Source organism: Zingiber officinale, chromosome 10A (genome assembly GCF_018446385.1).
Source record: "Zingiber officinale cultivar Zhangliang chromosome 10A, Zo_v1.1, whole genome shotgun sequence".
NCBI lineage: Eukaryota > Viridiplantae > Streptophyta > Magnoliopsida > Zingiberales > Zingiberaceae > Zingiber > Zingiber officinale.
This window is the reverse complement of record NC_056004.1, coordinates 16,891,116-16,909,171: the sequence shown is the minus strand read 5'-3', so window position 1 is coordinate 16,909,171 and position 18,056 is coordinate 16,891,116. Positions and strand designations below refer to the sequence as shown.

The 18,056-nt window shown below is 36.3% G+C and overlaps 1 protein-coding gene across 1 annotated transcript; it reads left to right on the top strand.

The window, feature by feature from the left end:
* Nucleotides 1–200: 200 nt before the first annotated feature.
* Nucleotides 201–1,746, top strand: LOC122026475 (60S ribosomal protein L9-like). Its single transcript, XM_042585218.1, has 3 exons — nucleotides 201–624; nucleotides 1,443–1,622; nucleotides 1,732–1,746. The coding sequence occupies exons 1-3, from the start codon at nucleotides 262–264 to the stop codon at nucleotides 1,744–1,746; spliced, it is 558 nt and encodes a 185-aa protein (XP_042441152.1). The 5' UTR covers nucleotides 201–261.
* Nucleotides 1,747–18,056: the final 16,310 nt, after the last annotated feature.

Sequence of the window (18,056 nt, the reverse complement as noted above, 5' to 3'; positions counted from 1 at the left end):
CTCTGGGCTAGATCTGTTGGGATTTTTGAGTTCCTTGTTGGAATTTCTTCGCGCTAGTTGTTTTGATGGCTAGACTTTCTTTTGAGGGGTTTAAAGCTTGTTAAATTAAGGTGATGGTGTAGATCTATTAATATTTTTTAGTATTTACTTTTATTCTTGTTAAATTAAGCTTTTATTCTTTTGAGGGGTTTTGAGTAGGACTAGGGTTTCTCTACTCGTTCGTTCTCGAGTCAGCGGCGGATCGTGAGACAGCCGGCGAAGATGAAGACCATCCTGTCCTCGCAGACGATGGATATCCCTGAGGGCGTCACTATGAAGGTGAATGCTAAGATCGTGGAGGTGGAGGGCCCGCGTGGCAAGCTCACCCGCGACTTCAAGCATCTCAATCTCGACTTCGAGCTCATTGAGGGCGGGAAGAAGCTGAAGGTGGACGCTTGGTTCGGATCTCGGAAGACTACGGCCTCCATCCGCACCTCCTTAAGCCACATCGATAACCTGATCACGGGGGTCACAAAGGGGTACCGCTACAAAATGTGGTTGGTCTATGCCCACTTTCCCATCAACGCCTCCATCACTCCCAACAACAGCTGCATTGAGATCAGGAACTTCCTTGGGGAGAAAAAGGTCCGATCTTTTATTTTTTTATCCTTATAGTCAGTGTAGTTTTATTTCTCTATTTCATGACTAGTTTCACATCCAATCAAGCTTTACGTTTTTTTTTGTTTGAAATTTCCCTTGTATTTTTAAGAAAACTAGGTCATGAGAGTGGGCAACGAGAGATTTGTTTTAGGTTAGCTACGGAAATATAGACATTTCGATTTGGTTCATGGAAAATTGCTTCAATTTGCGAAGATTATAGATGCATATATTGGACGTTTTGATTCAGTTCATGGCAATTTGCCAAGATTATAGATGCAAATATTAAACATTTGGATTTGGTTCGTGGCAATTTGTGAAGATTGTAGATGCACATATTAGATATTTCGATTTGGTTCACAGCAATTTGTGAAGATTTTAGTATTTTCATAGATCTATTAATAAAAATTTAGTATTTTTTATAAACAAAGATATTTTCCTTTGTTTTGGTAGATTTGCCTTTTTTTTAAAGCTCCTCCGTTTTATTTAGGTGGTTATTGAATTTTAGCAATTCATGTTTACAAAGAATTCACGATGAAGATTACTTAAATGATTATTTGTATTATATGCAGTACTGGATAAACTTGAATTGGTTTGGACCTTTTGATGTGATTAACAATTCAATTTTAATTATTGTTCCTATTTTAATTATTTTACATGTTCTTAACGTAAATTTTATTTCTCTGGTATCCCAAAGCACTTGATGAATATGGCAACTTACGTGGTTAAATTTATTACTTGTCTGAAGTTACAATAGTATGCTGGTTTGTACAATTACCTCATCATTTTATATTCTTCCTGCACAGATTTTTGGAGGAGCAAAAAAGGTGAATGTAAGTCATGTGATTCACGATTTGTCTTTTGGACCAAAGTATCCAGGGATCCATAATCCTCTTGATGGAACTGCAAGGATACTAGATGATACAAGTGGAACGTTCAAGTATTATATAAAGGTTGTTTCTGCCCTTTCATCTAATTGCAGGATTGTACTACGATGTTTTTTTTTCTTGACATCTGAGGCTTTTCTTATATCTCATTAAACAAAATTTTTATCTTTTGGTTTTTCAACCTACTGTTTTTTGTTTCATTTATTAGATTAACCTGCATTAGTAAAAGTAGCACTCATTTACTTGTATTTTTTTGTGATTTCAACTGAGAAATTTACTCTCCCTGTAGTGAGATAAATATATACTGTTAAACCTCACGCCCTGGCGTTTACATTACTACTTAGTCTGTTATGGTTTTGTCAAACTCTAGCCACATCTTATTTTCTACACAGTTTGTGTAGTCATCTATAACCTTTTTGATTTTGCTCTTTTAATTAATATAATATGCAGAACACTAGTTTTCGATTGTCTTTAGATTCAATCTTGTAGTACTACCTTTTCCTTCTAAAAGACAAGAAAGAGGTTAATTGGTAATTCAATGCAGATTGTTCCAACGGAACACAGATAACTCTCTAAAGAAGTGTTGCCTACAAACCAGTTTTCTGTCACAGAATACTTTGTGCCAATGTGTGACTTTGATAGGTCATGGCCAGGTCAATGTCTCAAGCGTCATACTGATTTAACATACAAAATGATTTGTTTTTTTTTTGGGTAGAATTTTAACCCCATTTTTCCCTTTTCCTTTGAACAGCTGTTTTCTTCTTGTATGATCTATCACCTATTACGGTGACAATAAGAGAAGAACGACGTAGTTTTCTTTATTTCCTAACTCGGCTATGTGCCGTGCTTGGTGGCACATTTGCTTTAACAGGTACATGCTGATCTTTTTGTCACTTTTCAATTTTTTTAAAATTTGCAAAATTTTTCTTGTACACGTCCAGATATTTTTTGCCATATCTTTTGTTTAATTGATGCCGGTATATCGTCAGTAATTCATGTTAGTTACTTGAGGCCATTATAGTAATATGTGGGCTTCCTTGAAATTGGTTATGACATTGTTCTATTGTTCATGTGTTACTTTTTCCATTGATATTCTTATTTTCTTTTGATGCCTTGGAGTTGGATAAATATTATTCCTTTTGCTTTGATTCTGTTTAATTTTTACCAAGATTGTAGTTATATCTAAGAGGTCAAGGAATATGCAGGCCAAGGTTCTAGGTGCTCTCTAGCCCACTAAATATTTGATAAATTATGGTACTTTTAGATTCTCACAAGGTCTCTTGCTGTAGATTTTGATGTATCAACTCTGCAAAGGAATTTCATTCTGTCATGGTCATGGAGTGTTGCACAGGTTGGAAAAAACTCATTCACCATCTTGTTTCAGTATGTTAAAGATAAGATCTTGTTGAATAATTTGCTCCTTAATTTTGCAGGGATCTTAAGCCTCACAATCTTTTAATGGACCGCAAGACTATTGTTGGGATCTTAGATGGCTAGAGGGGGGTGAATAGCCTCTTTGAAAAACACTAAACAGAAATTTCTTCAAGAACTTTGTTAGCACAGCACAGCGGAAGTAGAAAAACTAAAACGAAAGAAAACAAACACACAGCAGACACAAGGATATACGAGGTTCGGGGATAACTTGCCCCTACTCCTCGGCGTGTCCGTAAGGAGGACGACTCCTTGATCTTTCGGTAGATCACACCCCGGACAAGATCTGGCTAAAGATGTCTCCTTCTCGGTGGAGCAACCTCTCAACAAAGTCTCAGATGATTATAGATTTAAGCACAAGACTTACAGTGGCTGAGAAAAGTATTAAGATGAGCTTATAGCCACGCGGAGAAGAGAACAGAGCAGAGAGCGCACAATCAACCTTCTCAGCAAAGAGCTCACAGCTTCACCAACTTGCTTTCTCGAAGGCTTGATCACAAAAGACAGAGAATTCAGAATTCACTTTCTGAACTCCTCTTCTTCCTACTTATGTCTCTCTGCTCGAATCACCGCCGTCTGCAGAATCGCTGCTGCCAGCAAGGCGTAGCCAATCACCTCTCCTCCTCTTCTGATTCTCTGAACACATGCCAATGGAAATCACTGGCGTCTCTGGATACCAACCAATGGGTAGAAGTCAAACTGAGCAGCCCAATCGTAATCGGATTTCGCCAGTGAACGTTGATGCCCTAAATGTATCTGTTGCAGCAAATTACAGTGAAAAGGGTACTTGTCTCCTTCTCTTAATGAAGCTTAATTTGAATCCAAACATGAGAATGTGACCTGCAACCTGCAAGCTAGAAAGACTCACAGCAGATGGTTAAAAACAGATAGGTGAATACAAATACGGCAATCAGAAAAAGTGCATGCAAAGCAAACAATACCGTGGGTCAGTCTGCAGACCGAACCACGCTTTCTGGATCATCGCTGATCGGTCTGCGGACCGATCAGGCACTAATCTGATCGGTCCCCAGACCGATCAGATGTCGCTCGTTCCGGTGCTTAAAGCCTCCTGATCGGTCTGCAGACCGATCAATAAAATCTCAGTAGGCTACTGATTGATTTCTGATCGGTCCGCAGACCGATCAGTAAACTCACAGTGGGCTACTGATCGATTTTTGATCGGTCCGCAGACCGATCAGTAAACTCACAGTGGGCTACTGATCGATTTCTGATCGGTCCGCAGACCGATCCATGCTTCCCTCGATCGGTCCGCAGACCGATCAAGGCTCAAACACAGATTTCTGATTTATCCGCATCCGAAATTCAGAAACCCTCTGATCGGTCGGCAGACCGATCAGGTATAAAAGTTTCACTGGATCGGTCTGCAGACCGATCCAGCTTCTTGACTCAGTCCGGGTCGAGCCCTCTCTGACCTAGTCCGGAGAAATGAGCTCCCTAGCCCTCTCCGACTTCATCTGGTCCTAGAGAACGAGCTACCGAACCCTCTCTGACTCCGCATGCCAAGTTTCCTTCTTGGACTTTTCAACACCAGATGTCCGATCACCCTTGATCCATCTGAATTTTCCCTTGCCCGGCTTCACTCACCAGGACTTGCACCTAGCTTCACTCACTAGGGTTTTCACCTGGCTTTACTTACCAGGACTTGCACCTAGCTTCACTCACTAGGGTTTTCACCTGGCTTCACTCACCAGGACTTTCCAACTGCTTCAATCAGGTCAACCTAGTCAACCTGGATTAGTAATTAATCTGAGTTAATTATCTGATACAAATTTAAATCAGTGTCAACAGCAAAACAACATCCAGGTCAGACTGTATCAACAACTATGATGCTAAAAGTTGCGGATCTTGGACTCAGTCGTGCTTTCACCATTCCCCTCAAGAAATACACGCACGAGGTCACATATCTTTTAGCTTGTATTGGAAAGCACAGCATTTGAAAATACCTAGCTTTCCAGTTTTCACGGCAAAATTTGTTTGAATGTAAGATATCTGATATGACATTTTCCTTAAGTGTTTAGTCACTGCAGAACTTATTTGATAACCTATGCTTGTGGTCTAATTCTACATTTCATCTCTTAAAAACTAGTTTTTCTTTGAGTTTTCTACGTATCTGATCTCCCTTCTTTGTGTTCCACTACCTTTTTTCCATATCAAAAGCATTCAAGTGTTTCCCCTTTTTCTTTTCCTTGCAGGTCGATCTGAGTTCCTCTGTTATTCTTGGAATTTCTTAGATCGAATTGGAGCATTGCTCATGTTAGAACATTTTTTTTTTATCAGATGGCAATTCTTTGCTCTGCCAGTAACACTAGCGTGGCTGTTGCACTCTGTCTACTGCTCCTCATCAATCTGTACACTTGAATTAGATGGAGCAAATTATCTATGTTATATTCTAAGCAGCATATACTAAGTGTCATATATGAATGTTTTAGATTCTATGTTATATTCGTTATCTTCCACAGCAACCTTTAAAAACTCAGTATTCTATTTTATTTGATACATGTACACATTTGTTTTAGTTATTTGACATATGATAGATTTATGTGTTTTTACAGTTTACAAATCTCAAGTACTCCAGAGTTGAAATTGATGAAGTGCGGTTCGAGTGGGCTGAATGCATGGTAGATTACATTTGAAGTACGGTTCTACCTTGATGTGTTAAAAGAATGTTCTACCTTGATTTTGATATCTATTAGCTAGCTTTTGATGTAAAAAGAATGTTTGAGTATTTTATGGATACGGTTGTAAGAAGATTATTTATATAATTTGTGAATATTTGTGTATTTTATGGATATTGTTGAATGAAGAATATTTGTATAATTTGTGAATATTTGTGCATTTTTTTTATTATTGTCGAGTTTTCATTATTTCGGAAATCAAATTTTGCTGTTAAAAAATATATATATTACATCGGTTTTCCACTGCTGCAAAACCGCTGTTATTAACTAATATCACATCGGTCATTTACCGTTGCCAAAACTGGTGTTATTAACATACAATATTACATCGGTTTTACACCGTTGATAAAACGGTGTCGTTAAGTGATACTACACCGGTTTTAACCCGATGTCTAAAATGGCAGACTTTTAACATCGACTTCATAGGCATCGGTCGAAAATGAAATAGACACCGGTGGAAAACCAATGTCTATGAGGGTTTTTGTTGTAGTGGCTTCTCACGCCGTTCTAAGTTTCTTTCAAACACAAACACGTTATGCCTAGTGTGTTTGTGAGATGCTCTGGCTAAAATCTGGGGGAGCATGATATCTAAAGGTAAGTGCCTGGGCTAAGTCCAATTTTGAAAATCTAATAAGATTGGGATTTTGAAAACATTATTTTTCCTAGAATTTTAAAAGCTAATTTTAAGATTAAGCAATTTTGAACACCAAAAGAAATTTTAAAATTAGATTTAAGAAATTGGTTTGAAAATCAAGATTTATTCTACCCAACACATTCCTATTTATCTTCTAAGTGTACTGAACTCGAGTTCAGGTAGGGGTTTTGTGAAAATGTCAGCTAGGTTTGATTTGGACTCAACATGGTTAAGTACAATTTCACCTCTAGCGACATGATCCCTTCCAAAATGGTGTTTTACCTCTATGTGTTTAGTCCTAGAGTGGTGAATTGGATTTTTGGTCAGATTAATTGAACTTATATTATCAATTAAAATTTTTATATTTTTATATTCTAGTTGATAGTCTTTTACTGTATGCATCATCCACAAAAGTTGAGAAGCACAGTCTCCTAGGGCTATGTATTCAACTTCAGTGGTGGATAAAGCAACACAGTGTTGCTTTCTGCTTGACCAACTTACTAGGCACTGACCTACAATTTGGCAGATACCACTTGTGCTTTTTCTATCTAGTTTGCACCCGGCATAGTCTGAATCAGAATAGTCAAAAAGGTCAAAGGTGCAAGTTCTAGGGTACCAGAGTCCTACATTTAGGGTGCCCTTAATGTACCTAAGTATTCTTTTAGCATATGTTAGATGTGACTCTTTTGCACAGGATTGGTATCTTGCGCACATACCTACTGTAAATAGTATATCGGGTTGACTTGCAGTTAGGTAGAGTAAGTTACCTATTACACTTCTATAGTGTTTTGGATCTATTGGTTTTCCTTCATGGTCAAAATCAATATTGATGTTAGTTGCCATTGGTGTATTTATAATTTTTAAATTTTCCATGCCAAATTTTTTAATTAGTTCCTTAACATATTTAGTTTGATAAATATAGATTCCATCTTTGATTTGTTTAATTTGTAAGCCTAAGAAAAAAATAAGTTCCCCTACTAAACTCATTTCAAATTCATTTTCCATTAATTTAACAAATTCTTTTAAAAGTTTAGTGTTGGTTGAGCCAGAAATTATATCATCAACATAAATTTGGGCTATAAAAATATCTTTTTCTACGGTTTTGACAAATAGGGTATGATCTATTTGACCTTGGTTAAAGCCCTTGGATATTAGGTAATTAGATAACCGTTCATACCATGCCCTAGGTGCTTGTTTTAGGCCATATAAGGCCTTTTTCAGTCTAAATACATGGTTTGGGTTGTCTACATCCTCAAATCCAGGGGGTTGGCTGACATATACCTCTTCCTTAATGAACCCATTTAAGAAGGATGACTTGACATCCATTTGGTATAACCTAAATCCTTTATGTGCTGCATAGGCCAACAGCATCCTAATGGATTCAAGTCTAGCTACTGGTGCATAGGTTTCTTCATAATCTAAACCTTCAACCTGGCTAAACCCTTTGGCTACTAGTCTGGCCTTGTTTCTTACTATATCACCCTGATCATCCAATTTATTCTTGAATACCCATTTGGTGTCAATTATGGACTTATCTAAGGGTTTAGGTACAAGTTCCCAAACTTGGTTTCTATCAAATTAGGCTAACTCTTCCTGTATATCAATGATCCAGTCTGGGTCAGGTAGAGCTTCTTCTATAGTCTTAGGCTCAATTTTAGAAATAAGTGCAATCTGACTCAGGTTTCTATAAGAAGCTCTGGTTCTAACTCCTAGGTTTGGGTCACCCAAAATTTGGTCAGGTGGGTGAGAAGTACTTATTCTGGTTGGTCTTATACTTGAGTTAGTAATTGGTTCCTCTGGTCTAGTGTTAGGTTGAATTTCTTCATCTTCTATAATTCTTAGGTTAATGTCAACATTTTCATTTATATGGTAGGTTATTTTCTTCATCAAAGATTACATTAGTTGCTTCTTCAACTTTTAGGGTATTTTAGTTATAGACTCTATAAGCCCTATTGGTTGTGGAGTACTCTAAGAATATTCCTTGGACTGATTTGAGTGTAAATTTTCCTAAGTAATCTTTGGTGTTTAAAATGTGAACTTTACATCCAAATACTTTTAGATAGTTTAAGTTAGGAATTTTGTTATAGTATATTTCATACGGGGTTTTATTGTGTAATTTGTTAATTAGAATTCTATTTTGAATGTAGTTTGCTGTATTTATTGCTTCGGCCCAGAATTGATGATTTAAGTCATACTCGTTTAACATAGTTCTAGCTGCTTCTTGTGGGGTTCTATTTTTCCATTCCACTAGACCATTCTGTTGGGGGGTTCTATGTAACGCCCGCCCCTCTACTACTACTACTAAAGAAGGGACGAGGTTACTTACTTAAAACATACATACATGTATATGCATATGAACTCATGGCAACGGAAGTGGGGGGGAGTCTAAACTCTAATCTAATCATATGCATATCAACTAAACATGACACATGAACAATATAATCATATAACATAGTAAACATGCTTAACATACTAATCCTTCAAACATAACATGTAACTTGATTTATCATCAACTACTTAAAACATGATTCATGATATCATAGACATACCAACATGAAATAATAAAACATAAGAGCATGATCTATCCATGCTAGTTCAAGTAGTTACCAAGCATATAGTTAAACATGGTTCACATAAAAGGTCAAGACATATATATAAGTTCTGAAACACAAAGGGATCTATTCCACCATGCCACTCCCACACACATTCTTGCCCTTCCTGCTGCTCCTCTTAGTTTAGCCACTCTTTTCCTTTTTCTGCAATACAAGGAAACATAAACTATAAACACATAGGCTTAGTAAGTTCCTTTTTCCTACTCACAAAAACATAACTCATGCATAAACATAAAATCATATAATAGCATGTGAGAGCATAAACATAAAATCATATAATAGCATGTGAGAGCATAAACATAAAATCATATCATATCATGTGAGAGCATAAACATAAAATCATATAATATCATGTAAGAGCATAAACATAAAATCATATCATATCATGTGAGAGCATAAACATAAAATCATATAATATCATGTAAGAGCATGAACATAAAATAGTAACCTGATCATATAAGCATCATAGACATATTTTCAAGAGCATCTTAAATAAGCATAAGTAAACCATATAACATGAACTTGTAGATGCAAGATGTTCTTTTGAAAACATGTATCATGAAATGAATATATATGTAAGATGTTCTTTTGAAAACATATATCATATACATACTTAAACATAATCTCAACATGAGGGCCCGGCTTGTACCACATACATACATAAATGCGCGCATCCTAAGTAGATCCAAGGTAGCTAATCTTGAACCTATTAGGAACTAGGCCCGTTTCATAGACCATCGACCTAGGGGCAACTTAGGAGCACATCCCTTTTACTAGGCCCGTTTCATTGACCATCGACCTAGGGGCGCTTATGGATTCCACCCTTGGTACAAGCCATACAAAAGTAAAATAGCATATCATGTTTCTTATCATATCTTACGTATCATGTTTCTTGTCATATCATGGCATATCATGTTCTTATCATATCATGAAGAGTGCCCTTGATCCCAACTTAAGGGAAGCATCTCTTAGGCTTTTCATCTTACATAGGCCTTTCATAAACATATCATGTTCTTGTCATATCATGTAACATAGCATGTTCTTGTCATATCATGAAACATAGCATGTTCTTAGCATAGCATATTTTTATCATATCATGAAGCATAGCATATCATTTTCATACATAGCTAAGGGTTTTGAACTTTCTACAACCCTAAATCATACTTGGCCGAAACATATAAGCATGGTCATAGGGTTCTCAAGCAACATAAAAGCATGAAGTCAATGTCCTAAGTTCTCATAATTCTTAACATGACATGTGAAGCCTTTAGAAAACCCTAGGTAGTTCCTTAACCTCATCCTTCTTATCTTGGCCGAAACTTGTGAGCATGGTTCTAGTTTTCTTTTAGCCACTTTAAGCATGAAACTTTTACATCATACATAGCATAGCAAGTGAGACCTTTAGTAAACATAAGTGAGGTTCTAACCTTAATGTTCAACCTTGGCCGAAACATCAAAAAGCATGGTTCTAAATTTTTCAATGCAACATAAAGCATGGAACTTAACCTAACATTGTATAGGAAATCATACATCATGAGAAAGCATAAACAAACATAGTTTAGGTCTAAAAACTTTCTCTAAGCCTTTATATTTTCTTTGGCCGAAACCTAAAGAGCATGTTCTTAAGTTTCTAAGCAACATAACACATGGAAAACTTTATACTAACATCATATAAGGGATTACATGTCATGAGGACTAATAATCAAGCATAGTTGAGGTCTTAAACTTCCTCTAATCTCTTTATCCCTTCTTGGCCGAAACCCTAAAAGCATGTTCTTAAATTTCTAAGCAACATATAACATGAAAACTTTATATTAACATCATATGATAGATTACATATCATGAGGACCAATAACCAAGCATAGTTGAGGTCTTAAACTTCCTCTAATCTATTTATCCCTTCTTGGCCGAAACCCTAAAAGCATGTTCTTAAATTTCTAAGCAACATATAACATGAAAACTTTATATTAACATTATATGATAGATTACATATCATGAGGACCAATAACCAAGCATAGTTGAGGTCTTAAACTTCCTCTAATCTATTTATCCCTTCTTGGCCGAAACCCTAAAAGCATGTTCTTAAATTTCTAAGCAACATATAACATGAAAACTTTATATTAACATCATATGATAGATTACATATCATGAGGACCAATAACCAAGCATAGTTGAGATCTTAAACTTCCTCTAATCTCTTTATTCCTTCTTGGCCGAACCATACAATAACCTAATCCTAGATTTCTTTTCTTTTTTTTTTTAACATTATAAACACATGAAAACATTCGGAACTACTTGTACTGCAGGTGAGGAGGATACTTACATCCTCTCGCTTGATTTCCTAAGAGAATACCCTTGCTTGTGGAGCTTTTCCTAGAGAAAAATCCTTGGCTTGAATTCGGCAAAGATGAAGAGGAGGGAGTTTAGGTTTCGGTGGAGAGGAGGAGGGAGGAGGAAGAGAGAGCAAAAATGAAGTTTTCCTTCCCATATTCTTATTTATTCTCAATGAAGGAAGGAGGAAAACCAACTTCTCATTGGAAGAAGAAGAAGAAAACTTGAACTCTTCCTTCTTAGTGAAGAGAGCCTTCACTTTCCTTACCTTTAACTATCTTGTCCCTTTCCTTCCTAACAGCACACCCCTGTTGGGGCTACTGGTTATGACATTCATGCATCTAACAAGAGGTCCAAGGTTCAAACCTTGGTCATGCTTCTTTTTGGTTCTATTTCCTCTTATTTTTGGAAAAATTCACATAAGGTCCATTCTAATCATGATAAAATTCATATGAAATTATTAGAGATCCTATGGGTGTTACATTCTAGGACATGAAAATTCATGTTTGTATCCATTAATTTTACAAAATTGGGTAAACCTATGATTTTCAAATTCACCCCCATGATCACTCCTTATTCTTTTAATTTTGGTATCTTTTTCATTTTCTATTAACTTACAAAAGTTATTAAAAACTTCAAAGGTTTCATCTTTTATTTTTAGAAATTTTACCCAAATGTACCTAGAGTAATCATCAATTATTACTAAGCAGTACTGATTCTTGCTTAGTGACTTGGCTCCTTGTGAGTCAAATAGGTCTAAATGTAGGAGCTCAAGTAAGAAGTCAGTTCTATCTTGGTTGGTTGACTTGTGAGTTGATTTGGTTTGCTTACCTTATTGGCAAGCTTGGCAAATTATATTTTCTAGGTTCTTTAATTTAGGTAGCCCTCTAACTAAGCCATTTTGACTCATTTTTGAAATGAGTTTGACATGGGTGTGTCCCAATCTTCTGTGCCACAGGTTGGTTTCCTCTTGTTCTGTCAAGAGACACTTTATTGAGGATATGGGAAGGTCAATTATGTAGATGTTATTTTTCCTAAGTCCCTTAAGTATGACTTCGAGGTTATCAATATTTTTAACTAAACATCCAGAGTTATTAAAAATAACTAAGAAGCCACTATCACACAATTGACTTATACTCAGTAAATTAAAGTTAAAATTTTTAACTAATAAAACATTTCGAATAATGAAATTAGAATTAAGTTCGATATTACCTTTTCCAATAACCTTAAGTTTACCGTTGTTGCCGAATGCAACAGATCCTAGGTTCTTGTATTTGAGCTTTGTGAACTTCAACCTATCTCTAGTCATATGTCTGGAGCATCCACTATCCAACTTCCCTTGATCTAATTCCTACACATAAGGTATTTGAATTGGATTCTTTTTAATGGATCAAAAGATAGTTTGATTGAAATAAGCTCCTTAATTTTCCATCTCACCCAATCTAGGTTTTAGTGATCAGTTATTCCTATGGGTGATTGTGAGATGGTTGAATAATTAAAATATTAAGTTAATTAATTTTGAAAAACTTTTAGTTAATAGAATTTTGAAAAATGTTAAGTTAATTAAATTTGAAAAATATTTAAGTTAATTAAATTTGAAAAATATTTAAGTTAATTAAATTTGAAAATATCAAGTTAATTAAATTTGAAAATTATTTAAGTTAATTAAATTTGAAAAATATTTAAGTTAATTAAATTTGAAATTTAATTTATTTTTATTTTATTTTATTTAATTTAATTTAAATTTTATTTTAATTCAATTTAATTTAATTTTAATTTTATTTTAATTTATTTAATTTAAGTTTTATCCTTAGTCATCTCACCCGATCTAGATTTTTCAATCAGAGAATCCTATAATTTTGTGAGATAAATTGGGTTCAATTATAGAGTTTGGTTTAACTTTATGTTAGATTTAGGTTTAGCTTTGGACTCAACAAATAGGCATTCTTTGGATAAAGTTCTAGGCTATGGTGAGTCACTTGAACATCATTAAAGTAACCATGCCTTCGAGGTTTTCCAAATAGTCCTATCCACTGAACTTAGTACCAAACCTTGGTCTAACTAGTTAGGATCCATAAAAGGTAGCTTCAGTCAGTTCCACTTAGTCAAATGCATCAGGTCGAAGCCATATCTTCCTAGACATGCATAGACCAAGCTTCCCTAACGTACTATCATCCAATATTTCACCAGTACCGTGGGTCAAGTTAAACTTAGCCCTTTTTATTCTAGCCCTAATTACCCTGTCGGGTAGGTTGCGTTTGGTTACCCTGTTGGGTAGATTCCTTTTGGAGGTGCTAGCTATTCTGGAGCCTCCATTATTGATTTTCCTTTAATTTTATTTGTTAAGATAATTTTTATTTATTTATTTATTACGATAAATTTAATTAATTATTTATTTGTTAAGATAATTTTTATTTATTTATTTATTAATTAAAATAATTTTTCTTTTTGCTCCCCTTGGATCATAGCCTCGATAAGGTTTATCAAGGTAATGTACTTGATCCTTGGGGACCCAATATTAACCAAGTCCAACTTGAGTGACCAAGTTGGACTTGGGTACTGATAACCATAATTTTGTTATACTATTTTGAATCATAATACATATTTTTATTGGTCTATTCATAGCTTAATCTCACATTTACATCATATTTCATAATTACATATGATTTCGGACCTAATTATAAATTGGCCTATTTTAATGGTATTTGATGCTAATATTTGTTTATTATTTTGTAAGCATCAAGGGTTTTTGGACTTGGATGAATTAGAACTGAATTCATGCTCGGATTGAAGTTTTAATGAGGCGATCAAGCTTCAGAACATTCGTAGCCGTTCATTCAAGATTTGAGTAGATCTACACCATCCGTTGAGAATTTGGTCCATCCGACCTAATGAGGAGCAGATCTAAGCCATTGATGAAGATCCGGAAGTTTTGATCCAGATTTGAATTCATCTAGACGTTGATCAAGCACCGAGAAATCTGGACCGTCCGATCAGATCTGAGGAGAGGTTTAAATCCCGTGAGAAGCTACAGTGCACAGACGGGCTCAGCTTCGCGATTTTCTTCTACAGTGTCTTCTTCTTCGCGTGATGGCCGACGCTCCCGTTCTCCACTTCAGATCCAGATGTTAGCGTTCTTCACCGGCGGAGATTCCCGAGCTCCGGCGTTCATCGTCTGAGGACACAGAAGTGGCAAAGGGCGTTCCCCAGTCCGCGAAGTTAAGTTTCTGACCATTTTCGTAATCCAGATTTAGGGGTGTTCTCCGATCCGTGATTTCCATCATCACCGGAGTTCGAGGGTGTTCCCAGAAGCTCCGACCACACTTCCGTTCTCCATTCCATCAGCGACTCCGACATTGATCTGATCAATCAATTGGTGACCATGAACTTTCAGATTCCAGCTCTGTTTTCTTCATGCGATGTGGAATCCACTCGGGTGTGAGCTAGAATGGCGTTCTCTGAGGCTATGATCATCCGGATAGATTAGTTGGAAGCTCAAGATTCAAAGCCATTTGTCGAAGGGCATTCTCAACGGCAATTCTGTAGTGACAGCAGGGAGAAGAAGCTTGCGGCAAGGATCTGTGGTTTGTGGAACATTTAGGGTCTTAGTTTTCTTCATTATTTGTCTTGGAATTGTCTCAAACTTGCTTGGATCTTTAGATCTGATTTCCTTTACCTTGCACTTTCATTGTTGTTCCAGTTTATTACAATTCTGTTTCTGTTTTCTTCCTTAAAATTTTGATTTCTTTGAATTTCTGCATCTCAACCCCATGTTCAGCTATTAATTTAGTCTTTCAATCTATTTCCTATTCTGATTTCCTTATTTTAGTTTAAACCAATTAATGTTTAGTTACTAACAAGTGTCAGTTAGTGTTTTGTTTTGAATTTCTAGCTACTAACTAGGTTTTCCTTTATTAGTGTTGGTTTGACTTTTAATTTTAGTGACTGTGAACTAGTTTAGGTGTTGAATTGATCACGAAATGGACTTCATGATTTACCTTTGTATCATTTTTGTTGATGGTGAGAATGACTTGAAGATGTGTGATTGAGTCAATTGTTGAAGTTGTTGTAATTGTGAACATGCTAGTATGATGAATGCTTGACTTGAGATTTAAAATGCTACTGTTAATATGAGAGTTGAATGCTTAGTTACTGTGATTTGAATAGAAGCTATATTAATTGACTCATTTAGTAGATGAAACTTAAGAATCCGAATTTAATTGTGGACAACTTGATGAGGTGGAATTAAATCAAGTTTAAATGAGAATGAACCTTCTTTGATTTTATTTTTTATGGTAGAAGAATTCGATTTGCAATGTGAAACAAATGGAGAAGTTTAATTGATCTTGTTGACGTAATAATTTGATTGGAACCAATTCTAGAGTTGCATACACATACTAGTTATCCTTGGAAAAATACGACTTGGGACTCCATACTACACGAGTTTACTTCAGTTTAAATAAGTTCCAATCTTTATTAATTTTGATGTGCCACGTGACATGCAAAAAGGCTAACACCAAAATTTTGGTGTTGTTGCCGAGGAGCAACTTAACTAGTAGTGTGTGTAGGTCCCTTTGGAGGCCGGCAAGAGGGGAGGGGTGAATTGCCCTACAAATTAAAACACGAACCTTTCTCGGATTTCAACTATATAATTAACACTTGTAATAAATAAATAAAAGAGACTAAGTAAAGAAAAACAGACACCAGAGTTTTACTTGGTTTGCAATCAGGGGATTGCTAATCCAAGGAATGTAAGCGCACTATCTGATTCTCCTCTGGGCGGAGTAGCCTCTTACAGCGTTGAACGTACAAGAAGAAAAGTAAAGCACACAGAAGTTGATTACAAGTTCGTTGTTCTGATTGAATTGATTCGCTTCTGGACCAAGGCTATATTTATAGCCTTGGTCGGGGCGCCTGGAAGGGTTCCGGGCGCCCTGGGGGGATAAAACTTTATCCCCCAACGTTCAGATCGAGTTTGACTCGATCTGGTCAAAAACCTCATTCCGGGCGCCCCGGACCCCAAAAGTCAACTCTGATTGACTTTTTCCGTCTGGTCGCTCCGCTTCGGTTCAGCTCGTCTCGGTCCGGGTCTTCTGTTCCGGCTCCACTAGCTTGGGTGATCTCGGCCATCCGGAATAGGGCTCACCCGAACCCATGTTCCGGCCTTCTCCTCGAGCAGCCTTCCTTCCCGGTTTCTCGTCCCTCGAACGCCGCGCACGTTCTTCTCGTCCACCGGTGTACTCTTCCGCGGACACCTCGTCCCTCGGACGCACCGAGCCCGTCGGCTCTCTCCCGTGCCGTCCTTCTCGCTAGCCGCGTCTTCCGCTCGACTTCCTGTGTTCCTAAGTTCCTGCACACTTAGACACAAGGGTTAAACAACGCAGGACCTAACTTAACTTGTTTGATCACATCAAAACACCTCGGGGTTCCAACAATCTCCCCCTTTTTGATGTGAGCAACCCAAGTTAAGCTAGGGGAAAACATATGCAATAAAAACAATATATTTGTAATTAAGTCCAAAGATATTTCATTAAAAAGTTTATATACCTCCCCCTAGACTTAACATTCTTCTCCCCCTTTGATCACATTAAAAATAGGGGTTCTTTAAACAAGTCTAAAAAAAAATTTAAGTGAATTTTCATAAAACTTTCTAAGGCAATTAATATTTAGAAAAAAATTCTAAGTCAATATTCAGAATATCTTTTATCTAATTTCATAAAAGATTTCTAAGGCAATTTTCAAAGAAAAATTTAAGTGAATTTTCATAAAAAGTTTATATACCTCCCCCTAGACTTAACATTCTTCTCTTTTAAAACATTAGGTAAATTAAATTAATGCTTTTTCTGTTAGTCAATTAAACTTTTCATTTCGATACTTGACTTCCAGGTCGTGGCGAGGCACTAGGCCTTCTTGGTTATTGGAGCAACAACCACTTCCTTAGACAAAGCCTCATAATGAAATTAGTCGTTTAATTTCCTTGCTGAAACTGCTAAGTCTAATTTTAAATTAAACAAGTTTTTGGAACCCAGTAGAGGTTCCTACCTACAGGGTTAACCAAGTATTTCCTAGGTACATAGATTTTTGATATATTTCTAATTTGATGAAATCTATAGTACCAATTTAAACCTCTATAATTTCTAAAAGTAGAAATATTTGAACTTTTATATTTTTTCAATCTTTCTATTTCTTCTTTTAGTTTTTCATTTTCAATTTTTAATTTTTCAAAGTCCTCTATAAGACATGATTTTGCTAAAATTCCTTTTATTTCCAAAATTTCATTTTTTAATTTGGCATTTTCTTTTTCTAAATTATACATGGATTTAGTCATTGCCTTAATGCCAGAGTAAAGTTGATCAGGGGGTAAGAGGCATACCTCACTTACCATGTCAGACTTGAAGCCTGAATCTCCCCCTGCTTCGCTGCCTTCATCCGAGGTCGCTCCCTCTTCATCGTTGCTCGATTCTGATATACTTTGTCCATCGTAGCTTGCCATCAGTGCTATCCCGGCGTATTCTTGAGCTTCTGATTCAGATGAAGAAGTGTCATCCCAAGTTGCTTTTAGGTTGTGTTTCTTGGGAGACTTCCTTTTGTCCTTTTTGAGTTCTGGGCAGTCTTCTCTTATGTGTCCCTCCTTCTGACACTGGTAGCATCGCACCTTTCTTCCTCCTTTTTGATTCTTTTTATTCTGCATTTTAAATTTATTAGACCTAAAGAATTTTTTAAAATTTCTTACCATGTGCGCTTCTTGATCGTCTTCGGAGTCTGACTCGAGTTCATCCTTCTGAGTTGTGTTCAGCGCTATAGTCTGGATTGTATCCTTTGTCATTCC

What these genes read in the sequence shown, in the direction of transcription:
- LOC122026475 (XM_042585218.1), top strand. Translation starts at nt 262, where the DNA reads ATGAAGACCATCCTGTCCTCGCAGACGATGGATATCCCTGAGGGCGTC. An exon ending in ACTTCCTTGGGGAGAAAAAG is followed by an intron (nt 625 to 1,442) that starts GTCCGATCTTTT and finishes CTTCCTGCACAG; the next exon opens with ATTTTTGGAGGAGCAAAAAA.